The sequence below is a fragment of the Alternaria alternata genome, assembly GCF_001642055.1.
Source record: "Alternaria alternata strain SRC1lrK2f unplaced genomic scaffold CC77scaffold_21, whole genome shotgun sequence".
NCBI lineage: Eukaryota > Fungi > Ascomycota > Dothideomycetes > Pleosporales > Pleosporaceae > Alternaria > Alternaria alternata.
Window position 1 is genome coordinate 595,395 of NW_017306210.1, and position 16,879 is coordinate 612,273.

A 16,879-nucleotide genomic window follows, 5' to 3' on the forward strand; every position below is an offset into this window, starting at 1 on the left:
TTCTTCAACAATTGGAATGTTGGTCAGACTGCTGATATGTTCCATGCACGCACTATTTTGCAGGAGAAAGTTGAGTAGTTTGGTATGATTCCACGCGGCGGCCACATGTAGCGTAAAAGGTGTGATAACGGCACCTTTCTCGACCAGAAACTTGACACTATCAATACTCCGTTGGCGCTTCTGCCCGACTGTCGCATTACACGCTGCTTCAAGACTTGTATATCCTTCTTCTTCCGCACGTGGTTCGTTGACATCCGCACCGTGCTCTTCGACGAGACAGCTCATTATGCGAAGATGATCTCCGTACCATCTTGAAGCGGCTGCTTGCAGCGCACTCCTACCACCTCTTGGCGGACCAGGATGATGAACATCGGAGCCCAGACGTATGAGTTCAGTGACTAGATCGAGGCTATGATACCGTGCAGCCTGTTGTAATGCAGTACGTCCAGAGGCGTTGGAGCCAGGTAAATCGAAGCGAGCTCCGTAAGAAACCAGCAGGTTTAACATATCCATGGATTCTACTGAGTGCAGAGGCGCGGGGCCATCAGTGCAATAGTTGACGTCTAGGCCTAGCTCGAGAAGGCGTTGTGCCACGTCTAGCCGGTCCCAATATATGGCCTTTTCCAAAGCAAACGAGCCAGCAGACCCTTGTGTGTCTGCCCCATTTTCAATTAGAAAATTTACCATCTCGAGATTTCCTAGCTGAGCCGCAGCCGATAGCGCGGTATGTCCAAGCTCCTCGCTCTTTGGTTGATTAATGTCTGCACCTCGATCGAGAAGTTTTTTCACAATCCCGATATGGCGTGCCCAAACAGCAGATGCTAGAGAGCTTCGTCCACCGAAAGAACCAACATCTTCATTGACGTCAGCACCTTTCTCTAATAACAGATCTACGATCCTTTCGTTTCCACACTCGCATGCTGCTTGTAGTGCTGTTCTGGCGTAACCCTCGCCACGGACAGCGTTAACATCTGCACCCTGAGACATTAATAGCCTGACGATAGCTTCCTGGTTTTTGCTCCCTGGAGAATCGGCCTCAATAGCGCAGGCTTGTTGTAAAGCTGTCCAACCTTGGAAACTTCTAGTGTTTGGGTCGGTATCGGTCTCCAGCAGTATTTGTCTGACCCAATGAAGATCTCCTTGACCAACTGCTTGGATTAAGGGAAGCCTTGAATTACCAAAGTGGTTGGCACAGTACTGGATAGGGACGAGATGCTCCGTAATTTCATGGACACGTCGAATATATCTAGTGTCCATGTCTTGATTGGATAATTCCATAGGTCCGTAGTCTAAGGGTGGTGCAGCATCTACATTTGCACGTGGGAATTTTTCTGGCCAATCACGTAACTCGACCACCCTCGGCATCGGTCCAGAGACCTCTTGTATAGACTTCTTGAAGTCCATGTCACAATTCTCGCTGTGGGTGTCAGCAGAAGTCTGACAGTCCAAACTACGTACCTACCATTTTCTGAATCGCCTGCCAGGAGTTGCGAAGCCACATCTTGGGCAGGTCTCAAGGGTTCGAACGGAAGTGACTAAGGAGGCTTTTGGAGCATGAATAGTCTTTACACGCAAGATATTCATCAACAGCTTAGCGCCAGGTTGGACAGCATCCGAAGGAGAATAAGGATTCTCCATCCCAGGCGTATTACCGCGGCCATCGAAGATTGTAACCTGGTTTTGCTTGTCAACGAGCTCAAACTTGCCTTCCACTACTTCCTTCAACCCGGGGTGATCAGAGAACATGATTCTCATGGTGCTTTTCAACGTTTCTCTTGTACGACAAAGCATGATTGGTAGAACTATCGGTCTACCCAACACGTCCTCGATGTGAACATGCGAAGAGAGGACGTCGCCTTCCCATGGATATCCGAGCATCTTAGGCATCATATTCTTCGTGGTTTGGACCGTGTCGAATATCGCTGCCACTTTCATGGAGATTTGATTGACTTGTCCTCGAGACTCTTCCGCGAAATTGGTTTCAGTTTGACTACACGTCGGAAAATCAGCATCTGCGCTTCAGTGTCCGAGTGTCTCTCACATGTTGATTGCAAGGAGGTAGCGATCAAAAGCATCCATGTGCGTGCTTAGTCTTCGCTCCAACCGTCGGCTATCTTCTGCGCTGTATAGAGACCATTTGATCTTCCGAAATGCAATTTTCGTCTTAGCACCATTGCCATTCAGCAAGCTTTGAGTGTACTTTCGAGAGTCCGCCTACACGTTCGGTGAGTTTTGTCGACAAAACGAAGTGACTTCATTATGATGGATCACATACAGCAAATTCGTTCAGTAGCCTATAACAGCATCCAGCATGGAACAGAATACCGTTCATAAAAGCTTGGTCCACCCGCGAAGATGTGGCGATAGGTAAACTTGATATGAAGTTATTGATCAGACCGAGAGACGTCTTCAGAGATCCGAGGAGTTCAATCAAGGAGCTGTATTCCGCAGAAGCACCCCGGCAGTCACTCAAAGCAACCGCGATATCGTGAGCCAGCTTTCCCACGGCAATAAGATCTCCCACCGAGAATCCAAATCCTACGGCCATGCTGAAGTATCTGGATACGTTGATGCCCACGAATCTGCGGTATGTTGATGTGCGCGAGGCTGAGCTACGTTGTTGTCTGCGGGGCAGAGATATGGTGCTGTACACTAGGCCGAGATACGTTTCTATCCTCGAAGCTGTGCTCAAGTATATTATGAGTGTTGCGCAATGTGCTTATGGTTTTCACGCTCGCAAAAAGATGCGCATAAACTTGAACCGAGAATGAACGCTGTCGCATTTCTCGATACCAGGCAGCGCACTATATCGGTTGGAAAGAGGTGGCGCAGACAGTTATGCACAGAGCGCTTACTCCGGCACCCCCATATGCTGCCCACTCCCCGCGCTGTTGATGTGGCCTCGTCCGTGTGGTCCATTGGTCCCCAAGCCACCACAATCATTTGTGGCTGTGAGCGCAAATCCAGCTGGACGTGCCGGCTCTCTCCCTCGGTCTGGCTAAGGGCGCGCGACAAATTAAAGCAAGACAGTGAAACTCTGGTGGGTTGTGTCGATATCTTCATCAAGTGCACAAGTGGCACCGATCACAAGTAGAGTTAGTTGATAGGAACAGGACAGGACGTTGCGCGCGGCATGTAGAGCGCAGAGCCTAGATCGTAGCGTAAAGCGAGGGCGCGACGGGTGCCTGTATCCGTGCGCGGTGACGATTGGGTCTTAACGTAGTGCGGGGCAAGAGCGCCTCATACATGTACATAGCATTCCAGTCACATAGTAACAATCCCCAAGGTTTCATCTCTTGTGAAGTACGGTAAATTTGTCGTTGCTCTGCATGTAGCAGTCTCCCTAATGACAAGGTGGCTATTGAGTTCACGAATGTCCAAGGCAGAAAAGTTAAGAGCGATTCAGGATCGTTGCTGCACCCCGGTCTGATTGGTAAATCGCGAAAAAGCATAGTGACACAGCATGGAAAGGCTGCGCAGACAGTGCCGCCTACCAACTGGAGACATGCGGCTTTCCGGTGAGCGCTGTTCTCTCTTTGCGAGCAAGGCGTACTGCCTTGACGCGCTAGCCCAACACTCTGCGCCGCTCCATCTCCTCTTTGACGCCGGCACAGGCATATCCATATGATGGTACTCTGTAGCACCTCGAATCCTTGTTTCTGCTGTTATCCAACACCTTTCTCGTTTAGACTGCGATCTTTGGAAGCATTACAATAAGCAGTATCTACGAAGCGGTGCCATTAGATCGAGACATTTCTAGCACGAACATTCGCGTCATCGAAAATCTGGTCCGCGATGTAGAAGGACGGATATCTTGCAACCTTCGGACGATATCTCTCGAGTGGAAGGACGATGAACGAAGGAGCCAAAGACCCGAAAGCTACCTAGCTCTGTCATACGCATCGGGTCCACCAAATGCGAGAAGGTCGATCTCGATAGATGGCAAGCCCTTCGGGGTGCGGGACAATCTTTGAGATTTCCTCAACGCGGCTTGTACCCGCGGAACTTTTACGCATGATACGACGTTTACTGGCGAGTACTGGCGCAACGTCTTCCCAGGAACATACATTGCCGAGGAGAAACAAGTTTATCTTTGGATTGATGCTATATGCATTGACCAGTCGCAAGTGGAGAAACGAAATCATGAAGTCGCAATGATGGGAGAGATATCCTCACGAGCGCAGGAAGTTCTAGTCTGGCTCGGTCGGTCAACTCCACTTATCGCCGAACTTCTCCATGACATGCACAGCCTGAAGATTGAAAACCGCAAATTGGTTCGGAAGGCCATTGGTGATCATGAGTGGGAGCGTAAGCAAACAGGCCTGAAAGAGCTATGCAAACTCGAGTATTGGGAGCGACTCTGGGTCGTGCAGGAGCATCTACTAGCAAAAGATGTGAAAATATGGTGTGGCGCCGATTCAGTCGATCCAGAAAAGATCAAGTGGCTGGTGCATGTGGTATTCGATATTCCTTATCTCGCAGGGAGTTGCGCCATACGACTATTGCAGGCACGAGAAGTGCGAAACGTACATGCCGAACAGCTCTCCCTCAAACAACATCTCGACAACTTTGGTATAAGAACGAAGTGTGCTGATGTGCGAGATTGCATGTACGGACTGCTTGCTCTGATCAACGAGAAAGAGCGTGAGAAACTCAATATCAGGCCAGATTATGCATTCTCTCGATTTGTCCTGTTTGTCAAACTAATTCATGCCTTAAAGAGATCAGGATCTTATAGCCCGGATGAGCTCTTGAATTATGTTGAGACACTGCGTCTAGCGCTAAGCTTAACCTTTTACAGGGTAGAGGTCATCGGAAGGCCGGCCCTGGGGGATCATCTTTACAACGAGTGGGTCGCTCGACGAAATCAATCCGCCTGATTGTACCATGGTTCGAAATTATTCCATCCACATAAAATGCAGCATTGTGCGACGACCTACGAATTTTCTCTACTCCAGTGCACAAACAACGATTACAATAAGAACTGGCGACGAACTTGAATATGCCCCGTATAAATGCGGCTACGAGTCGCAAGAGGAAGCGCACAGGTGAGTCCCGCTTCTCGCGCTACTGTCCAGTCACTAAGCGTGTCTAACAGTTTCAAATCCGATTGTCGTCCAGCTTCAGAGTCCACTGCTCATGTTACCCGGCGGGATGCGCAATGCCATCTATCAGTACGCACTAGAAAAGACAAGACCGTTGCATGTAGTCGGACCCAGTGAAGATGAGTTGCCTACTGCAGCTCAGATCAGGCGGTTTCATGCCGTGAAAGGACTGGTGCACACTTGCCGGCAGCTCCGCTTCGAGACTAGGGGATCTAATTGGACACGTGTCTTGGAGCTGTGAAGTCATTTGCAGTCCAATCCTCGAGTACCGCTCTGATTCAGTCTTTCTCCGCCTTGACTCAGTCTTTGTCTGCCCTAATCATCTCCAGATTCAACCATTGTGTGGAGGGCCAAATCCCCAGAGTACCTCTGAACATGCTCGCATCCTGGTCCGACTGCCCTCCAATCCTCGTCGAATGGTTGTTGATCGTTGCAAAAATCAACCAGACTACTACTTCATAGATAGCGATATGTTCGACGAGCACGTCAGGCTGTGTGAAGCACACCCCCACCTCGAGGTTATCGTGTTGTCCAATAGTCTAAGGATCACCCAAGGCTGCCGTGGTCTCCTTGTCGCTGGAGCTGCTATCCAGCTAATCTTACGAGGAAAAAGGGTGAACTTTAATGTTGATGCCACGTTCATCAGCGACGTCGACAAAGTCGCACGAGGAATGACGACCCGCCACGGTTTTGGAAGCTTCGAACAGGGCTTCCGCTATCCTGATAACCTCAAATATTTTCCACAGGATTTTTACAACGAAGCCGAACTGAGGCACTCGCAAACAGAAAAGAAGAGAGGGTTTGAGAAATGGTTGGCGCAAATCAGGGAGTGGTACGAACACGGAATTTGACACATACGAGCTGCGGATACTTTGTCTGGTACACTATGGTTTTGTCACCACCTTGTTCATTGGGCCACGCAACATTCCTAGAGCAAAGGTTCAGGGCACCGTCTTCTCAAAACTCTTGGCTACCAAACCAGCACGTCAGCCATGTCCACCCTGACAACCAATAGCGATCTGCGGGTTCTCGATACCAAGTTCACAAATGCTCCTCGTCAATCAAAGGTCGTTGAATAACTGAAAATTTGTTTGACAGTGTCCCGTTTCGTGATGTCAGTATCCACATGTAGGGATTGAACGTGCACGCCGAGCCGTTTTACAAGCTCGGTCTGCCCAGGTTCAATGTTCAAGGTAGGTGCGCATTGTTGGTCTACGGTGAGTTTGTGCGTCAAGCGTGCCAGCTGAGTGAAATTCTGTACGACGATGCCATTGAGAAATATGGTTATTTCAAAACCACGTTGAATGTCTCTATGCAGGATGTCATTTCACAAATAGGATGCTCGTCGACTGAGGGCACGCCGGTATCTCCATTTTGGTGTTTAGCGGCGCTTGGCGATAACTAATCCGCATTACCCCAGAGCCTCCTTCTCCACACCCCAACCCGCCCCATCCGATGAAGAAGAGCCAACGCACCCTTCACCAAAGCAGCTTTCGAAGGGAACAATGACCACGATCGTCAAGAAAGCACCGAATCGAGCTTCCGCCTTTACACCAGTCTTTTTTGAATGATTACCGCCCTCACAGCTCAAACGCGATATTCACGGCAGCATCGTACTTCGCGGAGGTGGCCTAGACTCTTCCCAAAGCAGCATGCCATCCGACAAGCGGGAAGCCTTCGCGCACTGAACGACTCAAGCAAAACGTAAAAGAAGGCTTAAAGGAGTCGGTAATTTAGGCAATAGAAACGGCAGCCGGCTCGTTCATCACGGGACTACATCATTCATTGGTGGATCGGCGCCTTTCTGGAGTCGAGGCATCTCCACAGCCGGAGGAAAGGCGTCCGAAGCAATTTGTATAAGAGGTCTCGCTCCCCACGGGGTGGCACGTCTGTTTGGCTCTTCCAGAACGTCGGCAGCATGGTGGCACCAAGCTTGAGAGAAAGTGCTCTCTGGACTTGGTGCGCTGATTCCAATGGTTGACACCGGTACGTGGATTTACTTCTTTTGGCTCAACATGCTGCTTTTGTTCATTGCGACCAGCACCCCATACACGCATGACCCATGGGGAATGCCTCTACTATAGCACGGAGTAAAAGCTAACCATTGCAGAGGTATCTGGAGACTCCATCAACATGTCTCCCCACATGCGCACCACAACTGTTATCCCACACATTGCCGTTCCCATCTACCGGCAACCCCTCGGTCTTCCGAACATCACCCGGTTTCACAATCTGGACAAAGCATCGTGATCTGGAAAACGGCACAGATTACATTGCTCATCTCGCGACACTCTCGCTATGATCCACCAGGACCCTCTTTTCTCGAAAACTTCACGATTCTTGGCTCAGGATTTTCACGCTTTGTCGCGCGTAGCGGGCCGCTAGCGCTGCAACCTCGGAGTCGGAGATGAGTTTTTGTTGCGCGTCGGCCAAGACCGGCGTTTCCGGGCAAACTTGCCAAGTTGATACCATGGACACCGTCGAGGAATGCGAATGAATTTGCCAGCAAGGAAAGACCCCAGCGAGGCACATGTGGACATATGACGTCGTTGACCGTGAGATACCGCGCTCCGCGAATTTTTGGATAGGTCCCGCAGGAACGGCCACCCCCATCTTTCGAATGCAGAAGTTCAGGCGTACCAATCACCAGGGACTAGGAACAAAATGTGCAGCACGGGTCGGAGAATAACTTTGTCGCGCCGGCTTCCATCCAATGACGACCTTCTGGACTCAATACCCGGACTCAACGCTCTAAGCGACTTGAGGCTCTGCGGCATCTAGTGAGAACCGTCCCGTCCGTGCGTACACCTCTTGCATATGTTGGGTGACATGAAGCACTTGTCAGCCTCATCTGCACTATAGACGCGTCTATGCCCCTGCATGAGGAACATCCCGGGTAGCCCCAAACGTTCTGATAGGCCAGCTAGGTGAAGTTCAGCGTTGGATACTTCGGATCGCGTAGCTCGCCGATACTCGCGCGTACCACGAACATCACGATACACGGTGGCCACGGGAGGGCAACCGTTCGCCGCCGTTATTCTTGGAGTTGCCTGGGCGAGATCACGCATGATGTTCCATACGAACGAGTCTACAATTGCCCAGAACTGGAACCGTCGTGTACTTGCAATAGGTGCGGTGGGCCGATCATTGCACTATCACCGTCTGTGCTTCTCGGCGTGTCCAACCATTCCGATACTGCGCGACTTTGAAGAAAATTCACAACCGGCAGCTCTCCGGCTCGAGCGTACTCGTGACAGGCTGCCCCATTGTCGGTTCCAGCTCCACGATGCGATGTCATCATACCTCCGTTGCCAGGGCGCTCGTGCGAGAGTGCCTCCTGTCGCCTCCATGCCTAGGGCGTTCTGGAAAAACTTAGTCGGATGGATATGCGGATGAGACTGACACTGGGGCTCCACTGTCAATAGACCCTACAAACCCGTCTCCGCATGCATTCTGCTATTTATACGGTGCAGCCTTCTCCTCAAAGTCCACACTGGTCTCCTCTTCTCCAGCTTCTCTCCAGCTCGGTTTCCTGAGAAGTCTACCCCGCGCTGCAGACCGGCTCATCTTTGACCGACACTTTATATTATTTTCCATCAGTTCCTAATTACAACGCGCCCAACATGACAGTCTTGTCGCGTTTTTACAAGAAGAAGGCGGTTGAGGAGGAGGTACACGAGAAGGGAACGCCAGCCACTGGTACTCCTGCGGAGACACCTTCCAGGGGTAACTCTGCTGTGCAGGCCACCGACCTTGAGCCCAAGGGCCGCGTGCCTGCCGTTGCTATCATCCTCGGTGCCGTCGCCAGTATTGGTGGTTTCATGTTCGGATACGAGTCTGGACAGATCTCTGGTTTCCTCGAAATGGACGACTTCAAGCAACGCTTCGGTGAGAACGCTGAGTTCTCTGCTACCCGTTCTGGTGCTATTGTCGGTCTGCTAGCGTAAGTAATCGTTTTCGAAAACAAGAAGCACGCCTAACAATCTATCAGCGTCGGTACTCTCTTTGGATGCTTGGGTTCAGCTCCTCTTGCTGACACCTTCGGTCGTCGTCTCACTATCTCCGGTTCGGCCTTCTTCTACATCGCTGGTGTCATTATCGAAATCACCAGCAAGGACGTCTGGGTTCAGTTCGCCATGGGTCGCTTGACTGCCGGTCTCGGTATCGGAGCCCTTTCCACCGTCGTCCCCATGTACCAGTCTGAATCGATCCCCAAGCGCATCCGTGGTGCCACCGTCTCCTCTTACCAATTGTTCATCACACTCGGTATCTGGACTGCGTACATGGTCAACTACGGTACATCAAAGGACTACACCAACAGCGCTCAATGGCGTATCCCCAACGGTCTCTCCGCACTTTGGGCTATCATCCTTGGTAGCACCATCCTGCTTCTACCCGAGTCTCCCCGTTACGCATACCGCAAGGGCAAGATCGATGAGGCTCGCGCCAACATGGCCCGTCTCAACGGTGTTGACCCCCACAGTGCTTTCATCGACGCTGAAATCGCCGAGATCCAGGAGAAGCTCGAGGCTGAGGCTGCTGGTGGTGACCACCCATGGCACGAGATCTTCACCGGTCCCCGCATGTTGTACCGCACCCTGCTCGGTATGGTCCTCCAGGCTGGTCAGCAGTTGACTGGTGCCAACTACTTCTTCTACTACGGAACAACCATTTTCTCTGCCACCGGTCTCGAGAACTCCTACGTTACATCCATCATTCTCGGTACCGTCAACGTTGTCGCTACAATCTTCGGTCTCTGGGTTGTTGAGAACGTCGGTCGCCGCAAGGCTATGATGGTCGGTGCTGCGTGGATGGCCATGTGTCTGTTCATCTACTCCTTCGTCGGCCAGTACAGTCTCGATCGCAATGCACCCCAGACCACACCTGCGGCTGGAAACGTCATGATCGTCTTCACCTGCCTGTTCATTGCCGCATTCGCCACTACCTGGGGACCCCTTGTCTGGGCCATCGTCGGAGAGTTGTACCCTGCTCGTTACCGCGCTACTTGCATGGGTCTCGCTACCGCATCCAACTGGCTCTTCAACTTCATCATCTCCTTCTGCTCCACCCTCATCACCGACGAGATCCACTACCTGTACGGTCTTGTTTTCGCTGTCTCCCTGGTTCTGCTCTTCGTCATCGTCTACTTCTTCATGATTGAGACCAAGGGCCGTTCGCTCGAAGAGATTGACACCATGTACATGATCCACGTCAACCCTATCACTTCCGCCAAGTGGGACCCATCAAGTCTGCAGAAGGACGGCCTCGTCGACACCGACAGGCTGCACATGGGTGCTGGTGGTCGTACCTTCAGCAAGGCTGAGCAGGCTGGTACCCACGGCGGTATCTTGGAGCCGGCTGAGCGCAACGAGAACCAGGTTTAAAAGGCTGGTTATCGTATGAATGAGGCTACGATGGAGAAAGGACTATATTCACGTTTGGATGTGGATTGTGACGGCCTAAAATTTATCAGTTGTAATTCAAAATGATTGTCCGTTCTATGTGACAATGCAAGAGTATGCTTATATAGTACATACTCAATACATTATCATCAAATAATTCATCATCAGCTGCTACTCCGTGTGAATGTTGTCTTATCTTGAAGGCATACGCTAATATCTCCGTGTTAGAGTTGTAATGCATAGTTCACTATGTCTTTGGGATATGTCTTCCTCTTTACCTCATACATGATAAATATCAGGCAGGTACAGAAATACCAAGCCCCATCTTGCATCCTACGTTAGAATTGACAGGAAAACGTCCGCAGATTAGTAGCATGGTAGACTTATACATCGTTTAGTATTATCTTGCATTATGTTTGCTTAGCTATGCGACTTAGAACCTGTAATACTCATCATGATCGACCCATATGGCCACAAAAAACTGCCTCGGAGTCATATGCTAGTATTCTCCTGTCAGAGTTGTAGCGCATCAGCCAAGTGCATACCTTTAGGACATGCCTTCCTCGCTGTACTTAGATACCCTCACAACACCACTTCTCAATCTCTTCCTGGAAGACTGTCACTCTCCTTTCGCTCCACCTACTCGGTGAGAATTTGGAGCGGGGCGGACATTGGATAAGGCCTGGTCCCGCACCAGGAAACACCCGAACCTGGTTAGGTATTTGAGGTGAGAAAAAATGCCCCTCCTTACAAAGCCGGCGTAAGTCATTGTTGACGACGTGATGCTTGACATCTCCGTGCTTCGCATAGTACAACAAGGTGGCTTCACGAATGAAATTGTCGCCGCGGGAGGATTCCTCGAGGTATGCGAGGTACAGGTGAAAGGTGATGTGAGGATGGGAGACGCTCATCTGCAGCAGTCGACCAAAAGGCAACTCCGAATCACTTTTTTCCAAGCCAGTGAAAAGAACATAGCTAGTGCACAGAGTGACTTTCCGAATGCACTGTTGTTGGCTTGCCGAGCATGTAGCAAAGAAAGTAGTAAAATCTTCGATTTGCTCCCGTCATTCCGAGCGAATGGTAAGATTGTTCAGACCAAGACCTAAGCCTTTGGTTTCGTAGTATAGCTGACGACAAATGTATTTGAGGCAGTTGGACTCGGTGCTAGGATCAGTCGGTCGGCATCCTCTGAAACTCTTCTGGGTGTCGTCGTGCTCAACAAGAAGGAGACCCTGATCTTCAGTGAGTGCGTATTCGTATATCATATCGCGGATCTCTCTAGGTAGGTCTAGTAAACGGCTTGAACTCGGTTGGCTAGACATCTTGAGTCTCGACAATGGATGTAGGTTACGTGTGTGCGCGAGGAAGAAAGATTCGAGATCGGGGAAGATTTTATATTCGATGGTTATCGTAGTGAAGAATACACTGTATACTTTCATTGAAACTTTTGGCGGAGCACAAGGTAGAAGAAGAGAACTACTCTGTAGCATATCCGCCTACACACTATCATTCTACATACCAATACTAAGTGGGTTTCCGCCACCGTTGTAAAGCGATACTCCTCTCTTCTCCCCGGCGAACCGGTGCACTAGAACACGTAGTAGCCGGACAAATCCTGATAAAATCATTCGACTCGTCGTCTTGAATGAACCCATTTACATACTTCCACAGATAGCAGGTGGAAGCCTTGTATGAAAAGGCCATACAGTTATCGATTCCGTCACACCTTTCACGGCAAGCATCTACCGAGATGCCGGGGACGTCGAGGATAGCTTGTGAGCCTGAAGCTGGTTTTTCTCCGCAACGGACAAAGTAGTTGTCTTGGCATTGCCCACCGTAGGAGGGGCAGCTGTTTGCGAGGCCTGCGGTGAATTGCTGGCACTCTGGGTAGGCGAAACAAGATATTGTTGGTGCTGGGGGGATGCAGACAGTAGATGTAGATGTGCTGGTAGTGCTGGTCGAGGTAGGCACGGTAGATGTTGCTAATGTTGAGGGTGGGGTGGTGGCTGCCAAGGGATTGGCTATGCAATTACGGTTGTAGTACTTCAAGCCGGTATTTGGTTGGGGAGCAACGTTGGTGCTAGTAATCGGTATCCTGGTAAGGTAGCACGTATTCGAGTAGACGATCATGCTCCCACATGCGCTCTGGGCCTGGCAGTCTGCCAAGCATGCATCCAGAGTCGTGAAAGGCTTTCCAGATATCACCTGGAGATCAACAGTGTCGACTCCTTCAATGCCACAGAACTGATCGGCAGTTGGTGACGGAGAGGCGGCGGTGGTTGAGGTCGAAGTGACAGTAATCTCGGAGGACGTGCTGGAGGTGACCGGGATGGGAATTACCGTTGAAGAGTCACTAGACAACGACTCGCTAGATGAAGTGCTGGTAGTTGACTCACTGGCCGAAGAGGTGGAGATTACAACCAGATTAGAGGAGGAAGCGCTACTAGAGCTGGAGCTGCTGAGGGAGCTGGATGAGTCAAGAGTCGAAGAGCTGACAGCGGAGCTCGAAGAAACGGCATCGCATTTTCCAAACCCTGGCTGACAACCCGTCCCGCAGTAAGCGCTTGAACTTCCGCAGTATGAGTACTGAGAACAGCAGTCACCGTATTTTCCACCAGAACATGTCATTCCTGCTGGTAATGCGCCGTACAGGTTTCCGCAGCGAGCATTCGTCGTGACCTTGACCTTTACTGCAGTAGAAGATGGTGCCACCGACGAGACTGCTCTGGTAGATGAGGCGATGCTGCGGCTTGATGTTGTCGAGATGCGCGTGGATGTAAGAACGCCGTTGCAGGTTCCAAACGATGACTGACAACCAGTTCCGCAGTAGTCTTTCGTCTTGCCGCTGCGAAAATTTCGTTAGATTGCCTGGACGACATGCAGACTCTATGATCAGGTGCTTACCAGTAACCGTATTGAGAGCAGCAGTTACCCCATTGTGAGCCTGTACAGCTCATGCCACCGGGCAAGGCATTGTAAGCGTTTCCGCATCGCGCGTTCGTCGATACTTTGCCAGCGGCAAGCGTCGCCGCTGCTGCAAGAGGAACGAGAAGATGCCAACGCATCGCGAATGATATTAATAATTAAGATGTACGCAATAAAGAATATGCTATTAACACTGAGCAAAGAGCGAGAGAATGACTGTTGGTGGGATGCTCGTAGAGAGTGAAACGAGATGACGATTTGATAGAAGCTGAGAGGCCACAGGTTTATACCTACCTTTGCCTGGAGAAGAAGTTCTCGCTCTACAGAATGGTTCCGACGTGGCTTGCATACTCCCATACAGAGTCCACGATAGCCTCGTCCAGACCCTTATGACAGCCACCAAGGCGTTCATCGCGTTTGCGCTTCGGCAAGACGATGAGTCGAAAGTCGTCCGCATCAGGCCATGTGCAAGGCACGAAACCACGCGAGGGAAAGGGGACGTCGGAGTAAGATGAGCAAGTCGCGCTATCGATGAACACTAGTTTGGGGCGTGTTCTGTGATTGGAGTAGCCCCTGGAAGGCACGTGTTGACGCAAGCCACGCGCGAGTGAGACTGATCACGACTTACCCAGTTCAATGATCTTCGGCCGCTCCGCAATATGGAAGCTTTCCAGGTACCAGAGTGAACTATCGCTTCCCTGTTGTCGTAGCATGGTTTTGGGGGCGCGTGGTGGTTGAAAGCTGCGGATGCGAGGCCGCTGCCTTGCAGGGTGGGGCCGAATAAGGATTCAGCTGGACTAGCTCCTAGCGAAAAGGTCCTAGGGTTCTGCAGCGTCTGCACTATATTTACGTTCGACTTGCTCATTTCCTTCATGCTATTGCCCAGAATCGTGTGCTTTGAGCCATGTATCAGCACCCAGGTACATGGTTGTTCTCTGCGACTCTTATTCACTACATTGGCTCGTCTGGCATAGGTCGCTATTTGTAGCTCAGCGCTACCTAGGTAGATATCTTGAGAAAGATCATCGATCACATTACTCAAGTCTTACTGGGGGAGATAAGTTTATGTTACAAAGCATAAGTTGTTTTCCACACTTCGCCATGTTGAACATAGAACTGACAACTACAATCCCTCTGTAAACGCCCCTACATGTTGCGATGCACGCGATCTACTGCGCGATCATGAAGAATGATGCCCTGTGGAAACAACTCTGGTATTCCTCTCCGACCTTGAGACACCGAAGCTCACTTTCCATGTTTGGCCGAAAGATACCCCAAACACTTGTCTCCGAACTCAGCGACAGGCAAGCCAGATTGTTATTTGTAACAAGTCTTTCCAGATACTAATGATCGAAGCAAAGGAAATTCTCCCCTCATGTGCTCGAATGCCCAAACATTGTGCCTCCAGCACGAATGATGCCGGTAGACATGACCGCTCCAAGCCGGACCCTTGAACTCTTTGCACTTTCGGTACACGCTTGGATACCAATTGGTTTGACGGTTCCGTTTTCTGAATCCTTGTTTTTTCTCAATTCTTTTGAATTTTGATTGAAGACTTCCTTCATGTGTTTGTACAGGATGGCGAGATCTCGCAAGACTGAAATTAGATTAGTAAACACCCTCGGAGATAAAGCTTTTGAATACGGTCCAGCTCACCAGTCTGTCTGGCTCCCTCATCTTGGAGGGAATCGAAGTAAGCCTTGACATCCTTTGATTTCTTGAGTAGTACCTTCAACTCTTGAGCGTATTCCTGTAAGCTTATGAAGTTTGGAGTTCGTTCGACCCATATGCCCTGAAACCTACATCTGGTGGACCATTTGGGAAAAGCTTGCAAAGTAACCTTTTGATGACGGGATATTATATCAGGCAGTCCAATGAATACAGCTTTGTTTCCCCGATGGGGAACACTATCTTGGGCTGAAGTCAGCTCTTCCAATCTTCGAGCGCGGTCAGCAGTTGTGGCAAGCATTTGTGGTTTCGAGAATTTTGCGCTCGTTGTCAGTGAATTTTCGAGTACGAAGGTTTTATATGGGCAGATACCAAGGGCAGCTTGTGACTCCATGCAAGGTGGGCGGGTTCAGCTGGGGCTGAGGCCGCTGACTACATACATGTATGCAGCGCCCTACCTGTTATGCTCCGCCCCGCCTGGTAGCAATTTTCGAGATAATCTTTCAAGCTCAAAGTCTCTGGAGTTATGGCAACGATGGCCAACGTGCACACCACAGCAGCAGAGCCACCCACAACACCACTACCTGCAGCGCCAGCGTTGGGTTCAGTAGAGGCTCAGAATGTGGGCTTGCTGCAGTATGTCGAGGCATCGCTCGATGAGGACGAAGAGTTCTATTTCTTGCGTTTCGAGCACCTGCAAAGGACCAACCTTGTCGCGTTGCAGATGAAGCTCATTCGCACGAAGGACGTGTTGTCAAAGGCGTCAACTATCTCTGATGATGATCTTGAAAAACTGAGAACGAATTTAGAGCAATATGGCAAGCATACCCGCATCGCTTCGTACAGTACATTTCTAACCGATGTCAGCTACTGCAATACAAAACTACCACTCCCTGCGGAAAAGAAAGAGTCTAACCTCAAATGACGCAGTGGAAAGAAAACTCCTGTTGCAGGCCCACTTTCACTCTCAGGTTAAAGACATAGGCGTTTTCAAATCACACTATTATATTTCGACGTAACGGACGTCAAGATTGATACCCTACGAAGCTTACTGATGGAGCGACTACCCGTATGGATGACCTACTCACGCAACGAACGAGCAGCCCGCAAAAGAGAATATAGAGATGGCAAGCCACCAAAGGAAGTTTCCGGTTCTGTTGATCGACTGTGTCGCTTCATTATTGCTGCGATCGGTGGGCTCTTTCTTGTTGGACCGATGCTGATCATGGCCATCCGACCATCAACGGCGAAAAGCCTCATAACGGTGTCGGCGTCAGTGTTTCTATTCGCTGTTGTGTTGACCTTCGGAGTACGAGTGACAAATATTGAGGGACTCGTGTCTACGGCGACATATGTTGCTGTTCTTGTGGTGTTTGTCGGTTCGAGCACTGGTGGTGGCAGCGAGGTTGCGAGGCTCGCGAGTAATGGCACAGTAGCGTAGAGATTAGTACGTTGCGTGGAATACCGTGGTGCACACAATGTATCCATCTCATGGGTCGATCAGTAAACAGGCACTGTGTCGTGCGCCGTTGGACCGGTAGGACAAGCTTTCTGCATGTGAGGTCACTCCTGTAAAGTCCTTCCTCTTTGTCATATAAGGCTACCCCACCAACCCTCATACTCTCCCGACGACCGAACATTATGCTTCCACAGCCTTGGCGCGTCCGCCCCTCACATGATGCTATGAAGTCAATGGCAGGATAACGAGGTGCGCGGCTCTTCGGCGCCGATCAGCCTCGGCAAGTGGAATAGCCAGCCAACCAGCCGAATACCGACGTA

General features: G+C 50.5%; 9 protein-coding genes across 9 annotated transcripts; 5 read left to right on the forward strand and 4 right to left on the reverse strand.

Moving 5' to 3' along the window:
- Nucleotides 1-23: 23 nt before the first annotated feature.
- CC77DRAFT_1012267 (ankyrin) lies at nt 24-2,548 on the reverse strand (the record flags this gene model as incomplete). Its single annotated transcript, XM_018523757.1, has 5 exons — nt 24-28; nt 135-1,417; nt 1,463-1,990; nt 2,042-2,214; nt 2,276-2,548. The coding sequence occupies 5 exons, from the start codon at nt 2,546-2,548 to the stop codon at nt 24-26; spliced, it is 2,262 nt and encodes a 753-aa protein (XP_018382084.1).
- A 1,255-nt stretch (nt 2,549-3,803) lies between these two features.
- CC77DRAFT_386662 (hypothetical protein) lies at nt 3,804-5,226 on the forward strand. The gene is made up of 2 exons (XM_018531475.1): nt 3,804-5,048; nt 5,099-5,226. Exon 1 carries the CDS (start codon nt 4,155-4,157, stop codon nt 4,878-4,880), a length of 726 nt encoding a protein of 241 aa, XP_018382085.1. The 5' UTR covers nt 3,804-4,154; the 3' UTR covers nt 4,881-5,048; nt 5,099-5,226.
- On the forward strand, nt 4,888-5,956 carry CC77DRAFT_1012268 (hypothetical protein; the record flags this gene model as incomplete). Its single annotated transcript, XM_018523758.1, has 3 exons — nt 4,888-5,048; nt 5,099-5,174; nt 5,435-5,956. 3 exons carry the CDS (start codon nt 4,888-4,890, stop codon nt 5,954-5,956), a joined length of 759 nt encoding a protein of 252 aa, XP_018382086.1.
- A 1,844-nt stretch (nt 5,957-7,800) lies between these two features.
- Nucleotides 7,801-8,362, reverse strand: CC77DRAFT_386758 (hypothetical protein). The gene has a single exon (XM_018531477.1). It carries the CDS (start codon nt 8,171-8,173, stop codon nt 7,883-7,885), a length of 291 nt encoding a protein of 96 aa, XP_018382087.1. The 5' UTR covers nt 8,174-8,362; the 3' UTR covers nt 7,801-7,882.
- A 253-nt stretch (nt 8,363-8,615) lies between these two features.
- CC77DRAFT_386711 (hypothetical protein) lies at nt 8,616-10,532 on the forward strand. The gene is made up of 2 exons (XM_018531476.1): nt 8,616-9,048; nt 9,097-10,532. The coding sequence occupies exons 1-2, from the start codon at nt 8,729-8,731 to the stop codon at nt 10,487-10,489; spliced, it is 1,713 nt and encodes a 570-aa protein (XP_018382088.1). The 5' UTR covers nt 8,616-8,728; the 3' UTR covers nt 10,490-10,532.
- A 1,187-nt stretch (nt 10,533-11,719) lies between these two features.
- CC77DRAFT_387262 (hypothetical protein) lies at nt 11,720-13,810 on the reverse strand. The gene is made up of 2 exons (XM_018531478.1): nt 13,412-13,810; nt 11,720-13,352 (listed from the first exon to the last, which is right to left on the reverse strand). The coding sequence occupies exons 1-2, from the start codon at nt 13,570-13,572 to the stop codon at nt 12,032-12,034; spliced, it is 1,482 nt and encodes a 493-aa protein (XP_018382089.1). The 5' UTR covers nt 13,573-13,810; the 3' UTR covers nt 11,720-12,031.
- A 995-nt stretch (nt 13,811-14,805) lies between these two features.
- Nucleotides 14,806-15,401, reverse strand: CC77DRAFT_1012271 (hypothetical protein; the record flags this gene model as incomplete). The annotated part of the gene is made up of 2 exons (XM_018523759.1): nt 14,806-15,029; nt 15,089-15,401. The coding sequence occupies 2 exons, from the start codon at nt 15,399-15,401 to the stop codon at nt 14,806-14,808; spliced, it is 537 nt and encodes a 178-aa protein (XP_018382090.1).
- A 234-nt stretch (nt 15,402-15,635) lies between these two features.
- CC77DRAFT_1065110 (hypothetical protein) lies at nt 15,636-16,025 on the forward strand (the record flags this gene model as incomplete). The annotated part of the gene is made up of 1 exon (XM_018528790.1): nt 15,636-16,025. One exon carries the CDS (start codon nt 15,636-15,638, stop codon nt 16,023-16,025), a length of 390 nt encoding a protein of 129 aa, XP_018382091.1.
- Nucleotides 15,720-16,826, forward strand: CC77DRAFT_1078075 (hypothetical protein). The gene is made up of 2 exons (XM_018529271.1): nt 15,720-15,945; nt 15,968-16,826. The coding sequence occupies exon 2, from the start codon at nt 16,155-16,157 to the stop codon at nt 16,539-16,541; it is 387 nt and encodes a 128-aa protein (XP_018382092.1). The 5' UTR covers nt 15,720-15,945; nt 15,968-16,154; the 3' UTR covers nt 16,542-16,826.
- Nucleotides 16,827-16,879: the final 53 nt, after the last annotated feature.